Source organism: Poecilia latipinna, unplaced genomic scaffold, assembly GCF_001443285.1.
Source record: "Poecilia latipinna isolate Pla-1442-1.1 unplaced genomic scaffold, P_latipinna-1.0 Scaffold237, whole genome shotgun sequence".
In the NCBI taxonomy this organism is placed as follows: Eukaryota; Metazoa; Chordata; class Actinopteri; order Cyprinodontiformes; family Poeciliidae; genus Poecilia; species Poecilia latipinna.
Window position 1 is genome coordinate 121,914 of NW_015112853.1, and position 13,146 is coordinate 135,059.

Consider the following 13,146-nt stretch of genomic DNA (forward strand, 5'->3'; position numbering starts at 1 on the left):
GATATTCACAGTTCTTGAAAGTCTATATTTAGCTTTTTTTTAAGGCCTTTGCAATTTATAGTTCTGAAAGGATCCTTCTTTGTTTCCTTGTCCTTGATCGGTTTCACTTGTCTTTTGGAGCAAATGGACCTGGACAGGTGGAGCTTCTCAACAAGCAGACTGCCATAGAATCTGCTTATATAACTGGCTTTGATTTACCTACCTGTGCTGGAAAAAGAAGAGCTGATATGTGAAGATGAATGTGATAAAGAGCAGAGTCAAAAAAAAAAAAGAGAGAGCGAGAGTTGAGATAAAACGCTAGTCGTGACTGTGAAGTACTCAGATATTCGCAGAGAGCACTGGAGCTTGCATTCTAAAAAAAAAAAAAAGCACTTCCACACACATATACTCACACACACTCTCCCAGACACACATGCTGGCAGAATAGAATATGAGAACGTTGCAGCACTGGCTGGATGTGTCCCAGCAGATACTGCACTGATGCTTGCTGCAGCAGACTGGATTGCACAGGCTGGACTCCGACAAAGCAGAGACTGGGCGGTGGAGAAGGACCCTGAAATAAGCTTGCTACAGAACCAGATAGGTGGAGATAACACAAAAAGGCAAACGACAACATATGTATGTTAGGGTTAGGAAAGTGTAGCAGCAGCGGAGCCAGGTGGATCTGTTGTGGAAAATCAATCTCATCAGGAAACAGGTGTGGGAAGGAGTGTGGCGTAGGTCAGCTTAGGGCGGATGCTCGTTGATATGTCTCGATCTATGAGGCTGCTGCTGCTGCAGCGGTCCTTCAGTGACCACATCAGGTCCTCCACCAGCAAAGCTCTAGATATGCTCAGCAAGCCCGCCCGAGAAAGTCGACTTGCAGGTAAGAACGTGGGCTCAGATGGCAGGTGTTATTGTTTTAGCGTGTGTATGTGGTGTCAAAATATCAGCTGCATGAAAAAAATCTGCTTTGTCATTGTAAAAAATGAAAAGATACCTTTTAAAAGTGACAAAAATATCAATAGATCAGCAGATTTGTATCTTTTAAAAGATGGGGTGTGGAGTCTGAAGATGTTTTCATTCCTATTTTTGTAACTTTGTAATTCATATCTAGAGTTTATTTTCCCTGTCGGTGCCTGCAGACGAGCAGTATTGACTTTTTTTTTTTTTTTTTTTTTTTGCCTGCGACCAGCCTTGCTGCAAATGCTTAAGGTGTGGTTTGGACCATGTTTAACTTATGAACCAGATAGCCATCCATTACACCAGAGTACCCAGCTCTCTGGTTAGCTTACCTCTTAATAATATATATCACTAAGAGCAGCAGCTGTAGGACAGAGTTAGCTACAGAAATGCTTTTTATGTTGCCTCCAGATGGCTGAGATCAAACACATCAGGCACTTTCAGAGAAGTTTGAGAAAAAAACCACCAGCCATCTTTTTGGGATGACGGATTGCAGAAGTTTGATTATGAAATTTCATCATCCTCAACACAAGTTTAAGTGTTTGTAGATCTGTATTCCATGAAGGGTACATATGTTTCCAAATGAATCCAGAATTAAATGCTCTCAGCAATGCTGGTGGCCATTTACTGTTAGCAGAAGCGAAGCAGGTCATAAATACCTATAAATACTTTGAAGTTTCAGTGTGATGTTGCTTGTCTCACTTTAACTTGATTAAGAAAATGAAGCGACCGCAATTCCAAGATCAAATATTTCCTTTTGAGTTTGTGGATGTATGTCATGCACTCCTTGTCGTGTATTTGTAAATTTATTGGTCTGTTGATTTGTTTTCATGACCACATAAAGATATAGACAACAGTTTATCTTTTTAGATGCAGGATTAGAGAGAAGATGCTGGGGTTTCAGAATGTTTACATTTCTGCAGGAATCAGAGCTTATGCAAGCCCAGCTCAGGGTAGCCTGAAGCTGTGAATCCAATATTTGCAGCCTCTTACAATTAAACAAAAGTGGGATAGACTTGTTAATGCAATTATCACGATTCCATTCACCATTCCAACAAAAGTATCTGCATTTCAGATCTACATGTTACAAAATTTATGCCTTCCTTCCTCCATTTCTTAGCTGTAAACAAGACATTTTTTTCTTATGTATTTATAGCATTGCATGTCAGTTATCAGTTCTTGTTTGGTATTTAAGCATTTACATGCTGTAAAAAAAAATGTTTATCTCCCTTAAGATCTATGGTGAATGTGAAGTTAAAGAACATATAGGGAATTATTTTAATTGTCAAAACTGGTAAGAAAAATCCCTTGACAGGTACAAACAGACCCATGATTGGTACAAAATGTCCTGTTGCAGATTTCTTAATTTTTTTTACTCCAAAAAGTCAAATATGGTACAAAGGATACAAAATTGTGACAGTTATTTTGAATAGTGCTGGTATATTATATTTTTGATTCTCCGTCTTTTCAGCACACACTTTAGGTTTATTGGCAGCTATTTAAAAAAAAAAAAACAAAACGTAGAAATCATTTTAACTTTGCCATTGTTGTTGTTCTATCCTGGTGAAATTTGCACAACATACGTGAACACCAAGACATATAGGCCTTTGAGTTTGGTTTGTGATTCATTCAGAAACATGAGTGTTTGCTTTCAAGGACTTCATGTTAGTCCTGTGCAGTTTGACTCATCCTGAAACCCAATAGCCATGTTTCCTTTCCTTGGTCTCGTCATCCCTATGATTCCATCACAAACTGAATCATGTTTACAGCCAAAGGGAGAAATATGCTCTGAGGAACTCTGAGTATGTGCACTAACAAGTCCCAGTTTCCACACCGACCTTTGTGCACTGAAAGGTGTCACAGAGATGACTTATTCACCAAACCATTGTCCTCATTCATCCTCTTTTTTTAGCCTCTTTAGGCATGGGAAATCCATAAATACATTCTCTAAGATACCACAGCTTCCTCTGCATATGTCCTACAGACAACTTTCCTAAAGGCTTGGGGTGTGTCCTTCCAGAGAGATACTAATGAGTACCTACATTATAGTGCAAAGTGATGTTTACATCCACATCTTTTGTTCAAATCAGTTTATTTTTCGCTCACCATACACCAACACATTTAGAATATCGTGCGGTTGTTGGTTTATCATGCACAGCAATAGCCTATAAGTCTAAATGTAACAAAGAACCAGGCCTGATCCACGCTGATCAACCAGAGTGCTTTAAAATGAATTTAGAGGTGAGAATGATTTGAGTGTCGGGAAGGGATAGACAGATGGATGCTTTTGATTTTTCCACACACTGCAACACTCGGTACAGGATGTTCAGAAACTGCTTACTGAATTAAGTCAGCAACACTCAGCCTGAATGCCCTCATTGCCACTTGTGCTGACAGGCTTTCCTCCCACCCCCTACTTGGTACTCCGCATGCACTAAAACCACATCTGTGACCTGAACATTGTGTAGGTCTCTGCTGAAGCCGGTAATTAGAGAAATTAGATGTTTTGGTAATCAAAGGAAAAAGTACAACTGATTTCTGAACTTTCTGCCTACTGGATATATGTTCTATTTTATCTCAATGTCTTCAGGTTAACATTTCTACAACAATAACAACAACAACGAGTATTTTATCTTTTCATAAACACTTACCTGCTTAACTGATTGTAAATATGAATAGCAACTCAGGCTGAAACGTGAGTGTTTTTAGGCATCGGGGTTTAAAGACATGCCGAGCATCAGAATGGCGAAGAAAGGTGACTTTGAACGCCACACAGACTGCTCTGATTATTTCCGAAAGTGCTGACCTACTGGGATTTTCGAACACAACTTTCTCTCAGGTATACAGAGAATGGTCCTATAAAGAGAGGAAATGTGCAGTGAGTGAGTGGCGGTTGTGTGAAGGAGAACACCTTGTTAAATTTTCTAAAAGAAAAAAGGGGGTAGCAATAAAGTAGCCAGTGAGTTCAAGTCGGAAATATTCATTGAAAAAACATGGGTTGCTCTTGTCCAATGTATATTGCTGAAGTTGAGTCTTCCTTAAGAAGAGAAAAGCAACACCTAAAAGTGTCTTGATGTCCAAGAAGCAGGGGACTTGCATGAAAATTTAGGGTAATCCCTTTGTCGGCAGCGTCTATTCATTATACTGTCAGCCAACTGGCAGTATGGGTGGCTGTAGTCTCAAGTGCTTTTTGCGACAGCGCAGATAGCCGGTGTTAGCCTCGCTTGCACTGCTTTTGAAATTGCTCAAAACAAAAACTCACACTTGTGGGTCGACATGCTAAATGTGTATTTCCAGCTGTAAATAATCCATCCTGCTACTCAATGTACAGACTTCAGCAGCAGAAAGCCATGTCTTAGTTTATGCATGGAGGACACTCTACTGCCTATCTCCGTTTCTAAGCATACCATGTTCTGTGTCCTCACTCTGCCACCTCAACCAGCTCGGCTGCCATTTAGGTAGTTGGTGAGGCAGTCACTGCTTCACAAAAAGTTTGCCGTTGTCCATATATCACCTAAGGCAATCCTTATCTTCATCTGCCAATGATTTCCTGAAGACCCCGTGTGCATGAAGCCATCCTTGAAGATGTATTTCTCATTAATTGTCAAATCAGAGTATTTTCCTCAAATTCATTTTCTGTAGATAATAAACATTTACAGCTCACTCTCTTTTTATCTGGCCGTAGCCGGATAATTGGAAAATGTTTTCGGCATGTTTTCAGGAACAAGTAGTTCCTTTTAACTCTATAACAAGTCAACACAAGTCACAACTTGTCTTCACTCAAATAACATCCTGTAGATTACACTGGCAGTGTGTTGACATCTTGCAGCCTGATGCATCTCAGAACTGAATGATTTAGCAGAAGACCCTCGAAAAACAGAGGCAGTCTTCAGTTCAGTTTGAAGAATCATTGTGGAGATCAATCTACAGCAGAAGAGACTTCAGTATGACAATCGCTCTATTGCTTAAGAACCAAAGTCAATTTGTGCATGAAAAAGTGATTATTAAGTAGCAACTCAGCTATTGTGTGTAGGTCGGGGGAGGCCCGTGAACATGTTCTGGTCTGCTCACACCCTTCTTTTGTTAAACCACACAGTTGTTATGGGTCTGTTGGGCCCTGCAGGACTATACAGCGACCCAGCAGGATCATTTCATGGTAGAAGGAGGCCAAAAGAGGAAGTCAGAAGGGGCACACCGTTGTGACATCAGCAGAGGTCTCAGGGAAAGAATAACACAGCAAGCAATATGTGACAAATAACCCGAAAGAATATGATTTCACAGCAAGACTTTAGGTTTGAGCCACTGCTTCAGTTTGTCAAGAGAAGAATCTGTATTATGAAATTTGTTCTGCTGGTCCTATAAAATCTTGAAACACAAAACCAGGATTGGTGAATTACTTTGCCGCTATTAACAGAAAAAAATATTATTTTTTTATTCAACTGGACTGAAAGGTGGAAGGTTTTGTCCCCAGTTAGGTGACCTTTTGGTTGGTAGCTCTGCATAAGTTCACCACTTTGTCAGTGAGTGATCATTGAACATGCAAATACAAAACAGAATCAAAGTGCACTGTTGTATGTGGTGGTTTTATTAGAGGAAAATAACATCTTAAAGTGATACATTTTTTAAAAACATCAAATAATGTCCAGGTTTTAACCATGTAACCCAAACTATCGCCCTTAGCCACAAAGAAATGGGTTAGGGTTTTCAACAGTATTCTGAAAATGACCAAGGACCAAACCCAATGAAGCCAATTTTATGTTGCCATGGACAGAAAGAGAGCCTAGCCAGAAAAAAAGCACCTCCTTCAAAACTGATGCCTTCAAGTTAGACTGGAACTGTTAGCCATCCATATAGGGAATCCAAATATGTTCTGGGAGAAAAATTTAATGCGATGAGGTGAAGACAAGGATTGTAAGAAGTGTGTTTGGAGAGGTTTAAGTAATACTCTCAACCTAAGAACAATGTACCAACTTTTAAGTGTAGCAGTGTGAGCAAAACACATCAAAGCAGCCTTTGAAAGGAATAAAAATATCAAAATCCATCATTGAAAGTCAAAGTGAACATGGTATTCATGCCCATGATGACTGTATGTAATGGGAGAAGCACAAATTAGTTAGAAATTACTCAAGCTAACTGCTAGTCAGAATGGGGCTATAGCTTCGAAATGAGCTTCTGGTTCTTAAAACCACTCCAGTTGAAACCACTGCATAAATATTCCAGATGACTTGCTATTTTGCAAATGCTTTGCCATCACATTTGGCCCTTGTGAATGTCAGTCAGGTCCTCGTGTGGCATCCATTTCCTCTTTAAAGCACATCAACTCTCACATCCGCATGTTCAGCCCATTTCGTCCCTTCAGTTGTCACTGCAATTATCAATCAATCAATCAATCAAATTTTATTTGTATAGCACATTTCAGCAACAAGGCATTTCAAAGTGCTTTACATAATTAAAATAAAAACAGCATGTGACATTGAAAAAACAGTGAGAAAGAGAAAGACATTTTGAAAAAGATTAAAAAAGATAAAAACATTAAAACCCGCACCGCAATTAGATGAGCAGCGTTACATCAAACTTCAGCGATCTGACTTGTGGTCATTTTTCTTGTTTCTCGTAACATTTTACATGATTCTCTCTTCAGAAAAGCTTGTGATGTTTCTCCAAGGCACCAGCTCCCCTCTTGGAGAGTCACGTTTCAGGATGCTTTGACATTTAGGTCGAGTTTGTCTAAAAATAGTACACCTCTTTATTATTTTACCAAATGCTCCATCGTCTCTTCCACGGCGCCTGCACCACATCCCAGTCATGAGGTTTTGAACAAGTAGGCCAAGAGCATCTTTTGCTTGTCTGTCGACTCAGTTTGTGCCAGAGATTTTTATTAAAGCACTTGTGCGTCTCAGCAGGGAAGTGTGTTGCATTTGAATGGTTGAAAAGAGATTTTAAAGCACCGTGTCTTTGTGAGTGTACAAGCGTATAATAATTCGAAGGATATCAAAAAGCATACACGAATACACCTATTAGACGTAATATTGCGCAATTGAATTTTAAATATCGCTATTTTAGCTGTAATAATGGGCAAATTAGTTGGCTTCAGAATAGCTCAGCTGTAATGTTTGAGACCAAATATTGAGTCAAATAGAACCTCTGAAAGTTGGACTGGAGCAGAAAAATAAAATTACTCTTTAAAAGTCACAGAACATATCTGAAAAAAAAAAGGGATAATCAACATGCCTGGTGCATTGGCAGTGTTTTATGTTACCTGTTAACACTTGACATCCTAATAAAATGTTGACCTTTTATCACCTGCTTCACAAGATGCTAAACTCTCAATGCCATTAGTGGCATGTTATCTCTCTTTATCACATCGATGTGGTACACCTTTTAACCGAAATTTGCAGTTTAACTGGTAGTCGTTTAACTTGACATGCAGGTAAAACTCTTGAGATATTTATGACAGAGTTAGAGTCCTGCAGCTCTGCTCCTGTTGGGTGATTTAAAGCCCTCTTGTGTCTGTCTCACAAGGCCACTTGTTTCAAAGACTCAGGAATGTTTTGCTAAACTCAGTGACTCCAACAAGCTTGAGCCAAACTTGTTTGCTTTGCTTGCTGCAAAGCGCTCCCTCTCCTCTCGTCTTTCTGCACTTTCTCTTGTCGGAGCGCTGGGTTGCTTTCGGACTCATGACCTAAAAGATCCATCTGTTTTTTATTGATAGGTGTCTCATTTCGTTCTCGTCTCATTTAATGAAAACGAAAATCACGGGAGACATTTTTTAAGCTGAAAGAATGAAAGTCATGTGAACCAAATCCTTTATTTTTTTTTTTGGAGTAACACAACTCACAATTAAGAATATGTTTTGGTTAATATCTTTCAGCCAAATCCATGAAAATGCAGTGTTTAACTGGAGTTTTGGTCTGTTTTTTATTGACAAAACGGTTAAGAGCCCTTCTCTATAATTTCTTTTTGAAACATAGGAGGATGTCAGCCACTTTTCAGCAGGATTGCGCAGTAGCCCTCTTGACTTCCTCTTGTTCCCTTCACAGTGCATGCTTCACTTCTCCAGTCCCCCTCACTTGACTTACTCAGTGACCCAAACAGCAGAATAAAAACCCAACTCAGAACAAGGAATCTCTTTATTGCAAGAGTCTACTGACATTGTGTGCTGATGGAGAGTAGATTCTTGCAGTGCCAACATTCACAGGACTCCAGATTTAGCAATCCAAAAACGCTGTTCCAAATATTTAGGCAAATTATCGATTTCTCTGCAGTCTCAATACTCACTTCATGCTGCAGTTTTTCAGAGTGGTCCACTCAGACTCTTGCTTCATTCGTCAGCAGAAAGTTATGAGAACTGTGTGGAGCAGTGCTGTTTTGTAGACAGGGCTGTCTTTATTAGTTTGAATCACTGTGGAGAGGCTGCGTCTCCAGCTTTAATCAATACTGCAAGGATGCTTTTATTAGAGGAAAGTCATGCGTTGTCGACTAAGGGACCCTGGAGGGATAAGGCACATGAGTGGGGAATGTAGAGCAAACAGTTAAAAAGAAAAGCAATAACATCTTGTGCTGCCCGAAAACAAAGTAAAACTGTGTGAAAAGAATACAAAGCTTGATTGTGATTAATATTTTCTGGAAAATGTGTGACCAGTTTGTGTCTTAGTGATTACCTAGGATTGTGTGTGTTTTTTTTTGTGTGTGTTTTTTTGTTTTGTTTTTTTCAGGAAATCAAACATAGTAATAGAGGCCACTTCTGGGAAAAAAATAAATAAAATAGTTGAGTTTTCAGAAGCCCTCATTTACAATTCTTATGGTAAATGTGTTTGATCATACCGATGGAATGTGTTTTTGATTAAAATGCAGAGTACAAAGATGCAGTGTGACAATTGAAAGTGTCAAAAATGAGTGAGCACATTTGCACACACTTAAGCTGTTTTCAGATGTTTTGAACACAGTTGGAAGAACAGATCAGGTGAAAGAAGACCAAGAAGTGGCATGCTTATGTTCACATGAATGGCACACAGTTATCACATTGTAACTATGTTTCTACAGCTCTGAGGTTTTCCTGATGGTCAGTATGCAAGTCTGTCGGTATGCAGTGGTTTGCAAAAGTCTTCTTACCCCCTGAACTTTCTCCTACTTTTTGATGTTACATCTGCAACAGCTGTACTTTTTTTTAAAGGGATTTTGGAAAGTAGACCCTAATTATGAAGTAGAAGAAAAATAATACGCAATTTAAAAATGCTTCATAGGCAATACTTTGCAGAACTATCTTTTGTTGCAGTTACAACTGCACAACTTTTGAGGTACGTATTTACCAGGTTTACACATGTAGAAAGTGAAATTTTTTGCTCATTCTTCTTTCCAACGTAGCTGAAACTCAGTCAGAATCAACACATCAATTAAGTTTTGTGTGAGACTTTTGATTGGACTTTGACCGGTCCATCTGAACACATGAATTGATATGTTTGAATATATTTTTGTAGCCTATTAAATTAAATTCTAATAAAATACCTTGCAATAAGGTTTGTGGCTGTAACTTGATAAAATGCGATAAAAAAAATTCTAGGGGTGTGAATCTTTTTTGGGGGGATTAAGAGGACAAGGCCAGTGTTTGTATTGATAAAAGCATAGCCTACAATGATGAGGCTTGGGTAGAGTGACTCGTCACTCATCATTAGCTGTTAAACAAGCGCATTTTGACACAATCTGTTCCAGATGGGTACTTAAGCCAAGTTTTAGAGCCCCATTAAAACATCCTCATCTTTGGGGACTTAACTGCCTCTCTGGGTTCCTGATCTCATGGTCTGTTGTTTGTTTACTCTCCGGTGGGCCTTCATTTCCTGGATGTCTGCTCATTTTAGCATGGCGAAGCAGTCTCAGTGGGTCAGCCATTTTTAATTAACTGAGTTAGTCTACTGGAGATGACAGGCTTAATCCTTAGGGTGATGTTTTTGAGCACACAAATATATTAGTGAAAAGTAGCATGTAAACAACGATGGCATCCTGGTATTCCACAAACTGATTTAAAACACATCACCTTCATGCTCTTTCAATATTTATTGCATACATTCACTATATTCTCAAAAACTATGTATTTCCTTTCCTTAAATGTTGTCAGAAAAGTTTAAATATTTGTTTGAACCTAAAGAAATAGTCAAATGTGACGACAGGATATGGATTTTGGTTCTTTGCGAAAAATCGGCCGATTCTGCTCATAGTGCTTACAGTTTGTCTTTAAAATTCAACTCAAACTGCTCGTTAAATACACTGATGCTGAATAGCAGCCTCATGACTCAACTTCAACTTCCTGGCAACTGAGGTAATATTCTACAGTAACAACACCTGGATGACACCACTAGTTGGTTAGGAAGGCATGTGTGTATAAATAGGGCTACAAGCAAAAAAAGTACAATGGACCCCCAGTATTTGCAGGAGTTGGGAACCACAGCCACCTGCGAATCACCAAAATTCACAAATACTTGGTACCCCCTCAAAAAACCCTATAACTCCCTACTATAACAGTTCAAACACAAAACATACCTCAGCTCAACAGGACAATGGCCATATTTTCATTCCTTGGTGGACTTGTTTACTCAGTCATTATGAGACTTTGAACTGCAGTAGAAACACCAACATGCACCAAAGATCACCTGCTACTACCTTCATAATGCAGCCGTGATGTTTCCCAACATCCCTTTCGCTTTCCGACTTATTGGGTTCTCTTCACTGCAGACCCCACACTGCACATTGAACATAATCTCCTCTTTTGACTGATCAGTCGATAATTGTTCATATAGCCTTCAGAATAAAAGAGGTGTTGGGAGTGACCCTTCACCTTGCAGTCACTCTGGGATGCTAACCCCTTTGGCGCTCTGAATGGGTGGATGCAAGGCCACTGGCTGAGTGTGGCCTTGTATCCACACTGGGACTGGGACACAGAGTGTTGCCACACTCTGTGTCCCAGTCAGCCTCTAATTTAGCTCCTTGCAGGGAGAATAATAGAAGCGCTGGGGCACTTAGCACTAGCTTGTAGGCAAAGTGACACTTTGACAACTTAATGTGTTTTTTTTTTGCATGTGTGGGTGAGGTCAGGGTCAGCGAACTTTATACAGGGCCAGCATTAATTAGTCTAAGTGCTCTGACACATCACACATTTTCCATTTGCTACCTGAAACATCATGTTGCATGACAAAGTTGCAATAGATCAAAACTGTACTTCAAAACAGCCTTTAGACAGTTTATGACATCTTTCCTCTTTTCAGATAGTGTCCATTAAAACCCTAATGATGAGTAAACATGTTGGGTCCTTCACTCCCTTTGACTTTCTGTCTGCAGGGTCAACATAGCTGCCAAATGTAACACTTAATATAAACACAGTGAGACATGACCTAAAAAATCCTGGCACTCTCACGGCTCACACTCAACATCATTTTTTTTAAGAGTAATTTCAAAACCTAAAGAATCTCACATTCCTGCTGTGTTTCCGTCTCCCTCTGTTTTTCCTGTGGGCTGTTTTCTGATTATGATACTTTGAGCAATTTATCAAACTTTCTTATTTTTGTAAGCGACACATCAGGAAAGGCTAAGGGACTAAATCGCAGGTAATTTCCCTCAGGGATACTTTGTAAGTGATGAAGCAGCAGGGAGAATTTACAAATGGAGACAAATGATTTGGAAATTCTTCTGCCTTCCTGACTAATGTCTTATTCTTTTAAAAAAATATTGTTCCCTACAGGTTTGGTTTTTACAATGTGCCATAGTTTATGTTGCAGGTCTACTCACATTGTCCTTTGCTTTGAACCAGCAGTAATCATTGTTGCATCAATGCTGTCTGCACCGCAGTGCTCGTGGTCAAATTAAAAATGTTGGTTGTAAGTTATACACTAGTTCTCAGCTGGCCCTGGAACTACTTTATCCAAGAATATTTACTACTATAAGATTATTCTTTGGTACTATATTTTGGGTATTTCTGTAACTAAATGTGTTTTCCACTGTTTGTTGTTCATTGTTAAAATTCTGCAGCATTTAGTGGCTCTCCTCTGAAAGGACCTGACAGGCCTTTGCAGACTGGAACAAATGACAAATTTACACCTTGGGTTCAAAGAAAAATTCACGAGGCCATGAATTATGCCAGAGTTGATAGTTTGTCTGTTGAGACACACGTTTGAATCAGCAACAATAAGTACCTCTCCATTAAACCTTAGAAAACTTTTGATCATTTTCGTCACATTCATTCTCAGGTGTTTCTATAGATTTATTGCTTCGTGTTTTCTATCCATTCACTGACATTTGCTGCTTGCAAAATAAACACACTGAGCGAGGGTCAACGCAATCCAAACCCGAGACAGTTGAAGATACGGTTGCTCGGTCTCTCCTGCCCAAACTCCAGCTGGAGGGGATTAGGCCTCCTCCACACTCGGGAGCAGAGATATCGTTCTCCTGGGACCAATGGGAAGCAGACGGATGAGGGGGAAGCCACAGGCCTCACTGAGGCTCCTGTTCATCACCCAATGTCTCCCCCTTAAGATATGTCGGTGCCATCTATTAGCTTGCAGGGCAAATAAGATAACCACGTCTTTGTGTAGGACAGAAGCATAGACAAGAAAGATTGGGTAAATAAAGAAATGGAGGTAAGGATGAGGCACTAATATCTTCTGAATACTATTCAAGAAAAGGAAGAATAATATCTGCTAAATGCTAAAACCGAAAAAAATAAATAAATTAGAGAAAAAAATAGTTTAACTAAAAGGGCCAATCTGGTGCTTATCTGCCTCTCTCCTTATACAGCAACACCTACCCTAAGTTCAGTCTGTTTATTTACACGTAGCCTATTTTTTTAGATTCCTCCAATCTGCATGCTGTATTGGGGTCAGCTACGCATACAGATAAATATTTAGACTTTCAACTGAATGAAGCCCCTTCATAATCATATCAAAACCCCTCATTGTTGACTCTCTGCGTACTCCTCGAAAAATATGTCACACATGCAAATGTTGGTTTGCACAGAAGCAAGAAAGAAACCGTCTCCAAATGAGTCTCTGTGTTTACCGAGCGCATGAGGCAATTGCCTCGGGAATACCACGTCTATACAGAGATTAGTAGGTCAAGGTCGTCACGTGAGGAATCAAGACAATACTGGCTGGATGTTCTCGGCTTTCCTGTTGTGTTTTTGGCAGTCTTGAACTGAAGCATACTCGAAGCAAAATAGAG

At 39.6% G+C, this 13,146-nt stretch overlaps 1 protein-coding gene and 1 long non-coding RNA gene across 3 annotated transcripts in view; one reads left to right on the forward strand and one right to left on the reverse strand.

The window, feature by feature from the left end:
* dlc1 (DLC1 Rho GTPase activating protein) overlaps positions 1-13,146 on the forward strand; it is an 84,775-nt gene that overhangs the window by 33,194 nt on the left and 38,435 nt on the right. The window contains exon 1 of one of the 2 annotated variants that reach the window (XM_015032272.1): positions 377-865. The exons of the other annotated variant lie outside the window; for it this stretch is intronic. Within the exon in view, the coding sequence (XP_014887758.1) occupies positions 736-865 (130 nt within the window). The 5' untranslated portion in view covers positions 377-735. Of the gene's footprint in view, positions 1-376; positions 866-13,146 lie in introns of those variants that run through there. 2 annotated transcript variants of the gene reach the window in all.
* Positions 5,518-13,146, reverse strand: part of LOC106947351 (uncharacterized) — a 20,132-nt gene continuing 12,503 nt past the window's right edge. Inside the window, exon 3 of the long non-coding RNA XR_001424970.1 lies at positions 5,518-6,307. This is a non-coding gene — a long non-coding RNA (uncharacterized LOC106947351). The remainder of the gene's footprint in view (positions 6,308-13,146) is intronic.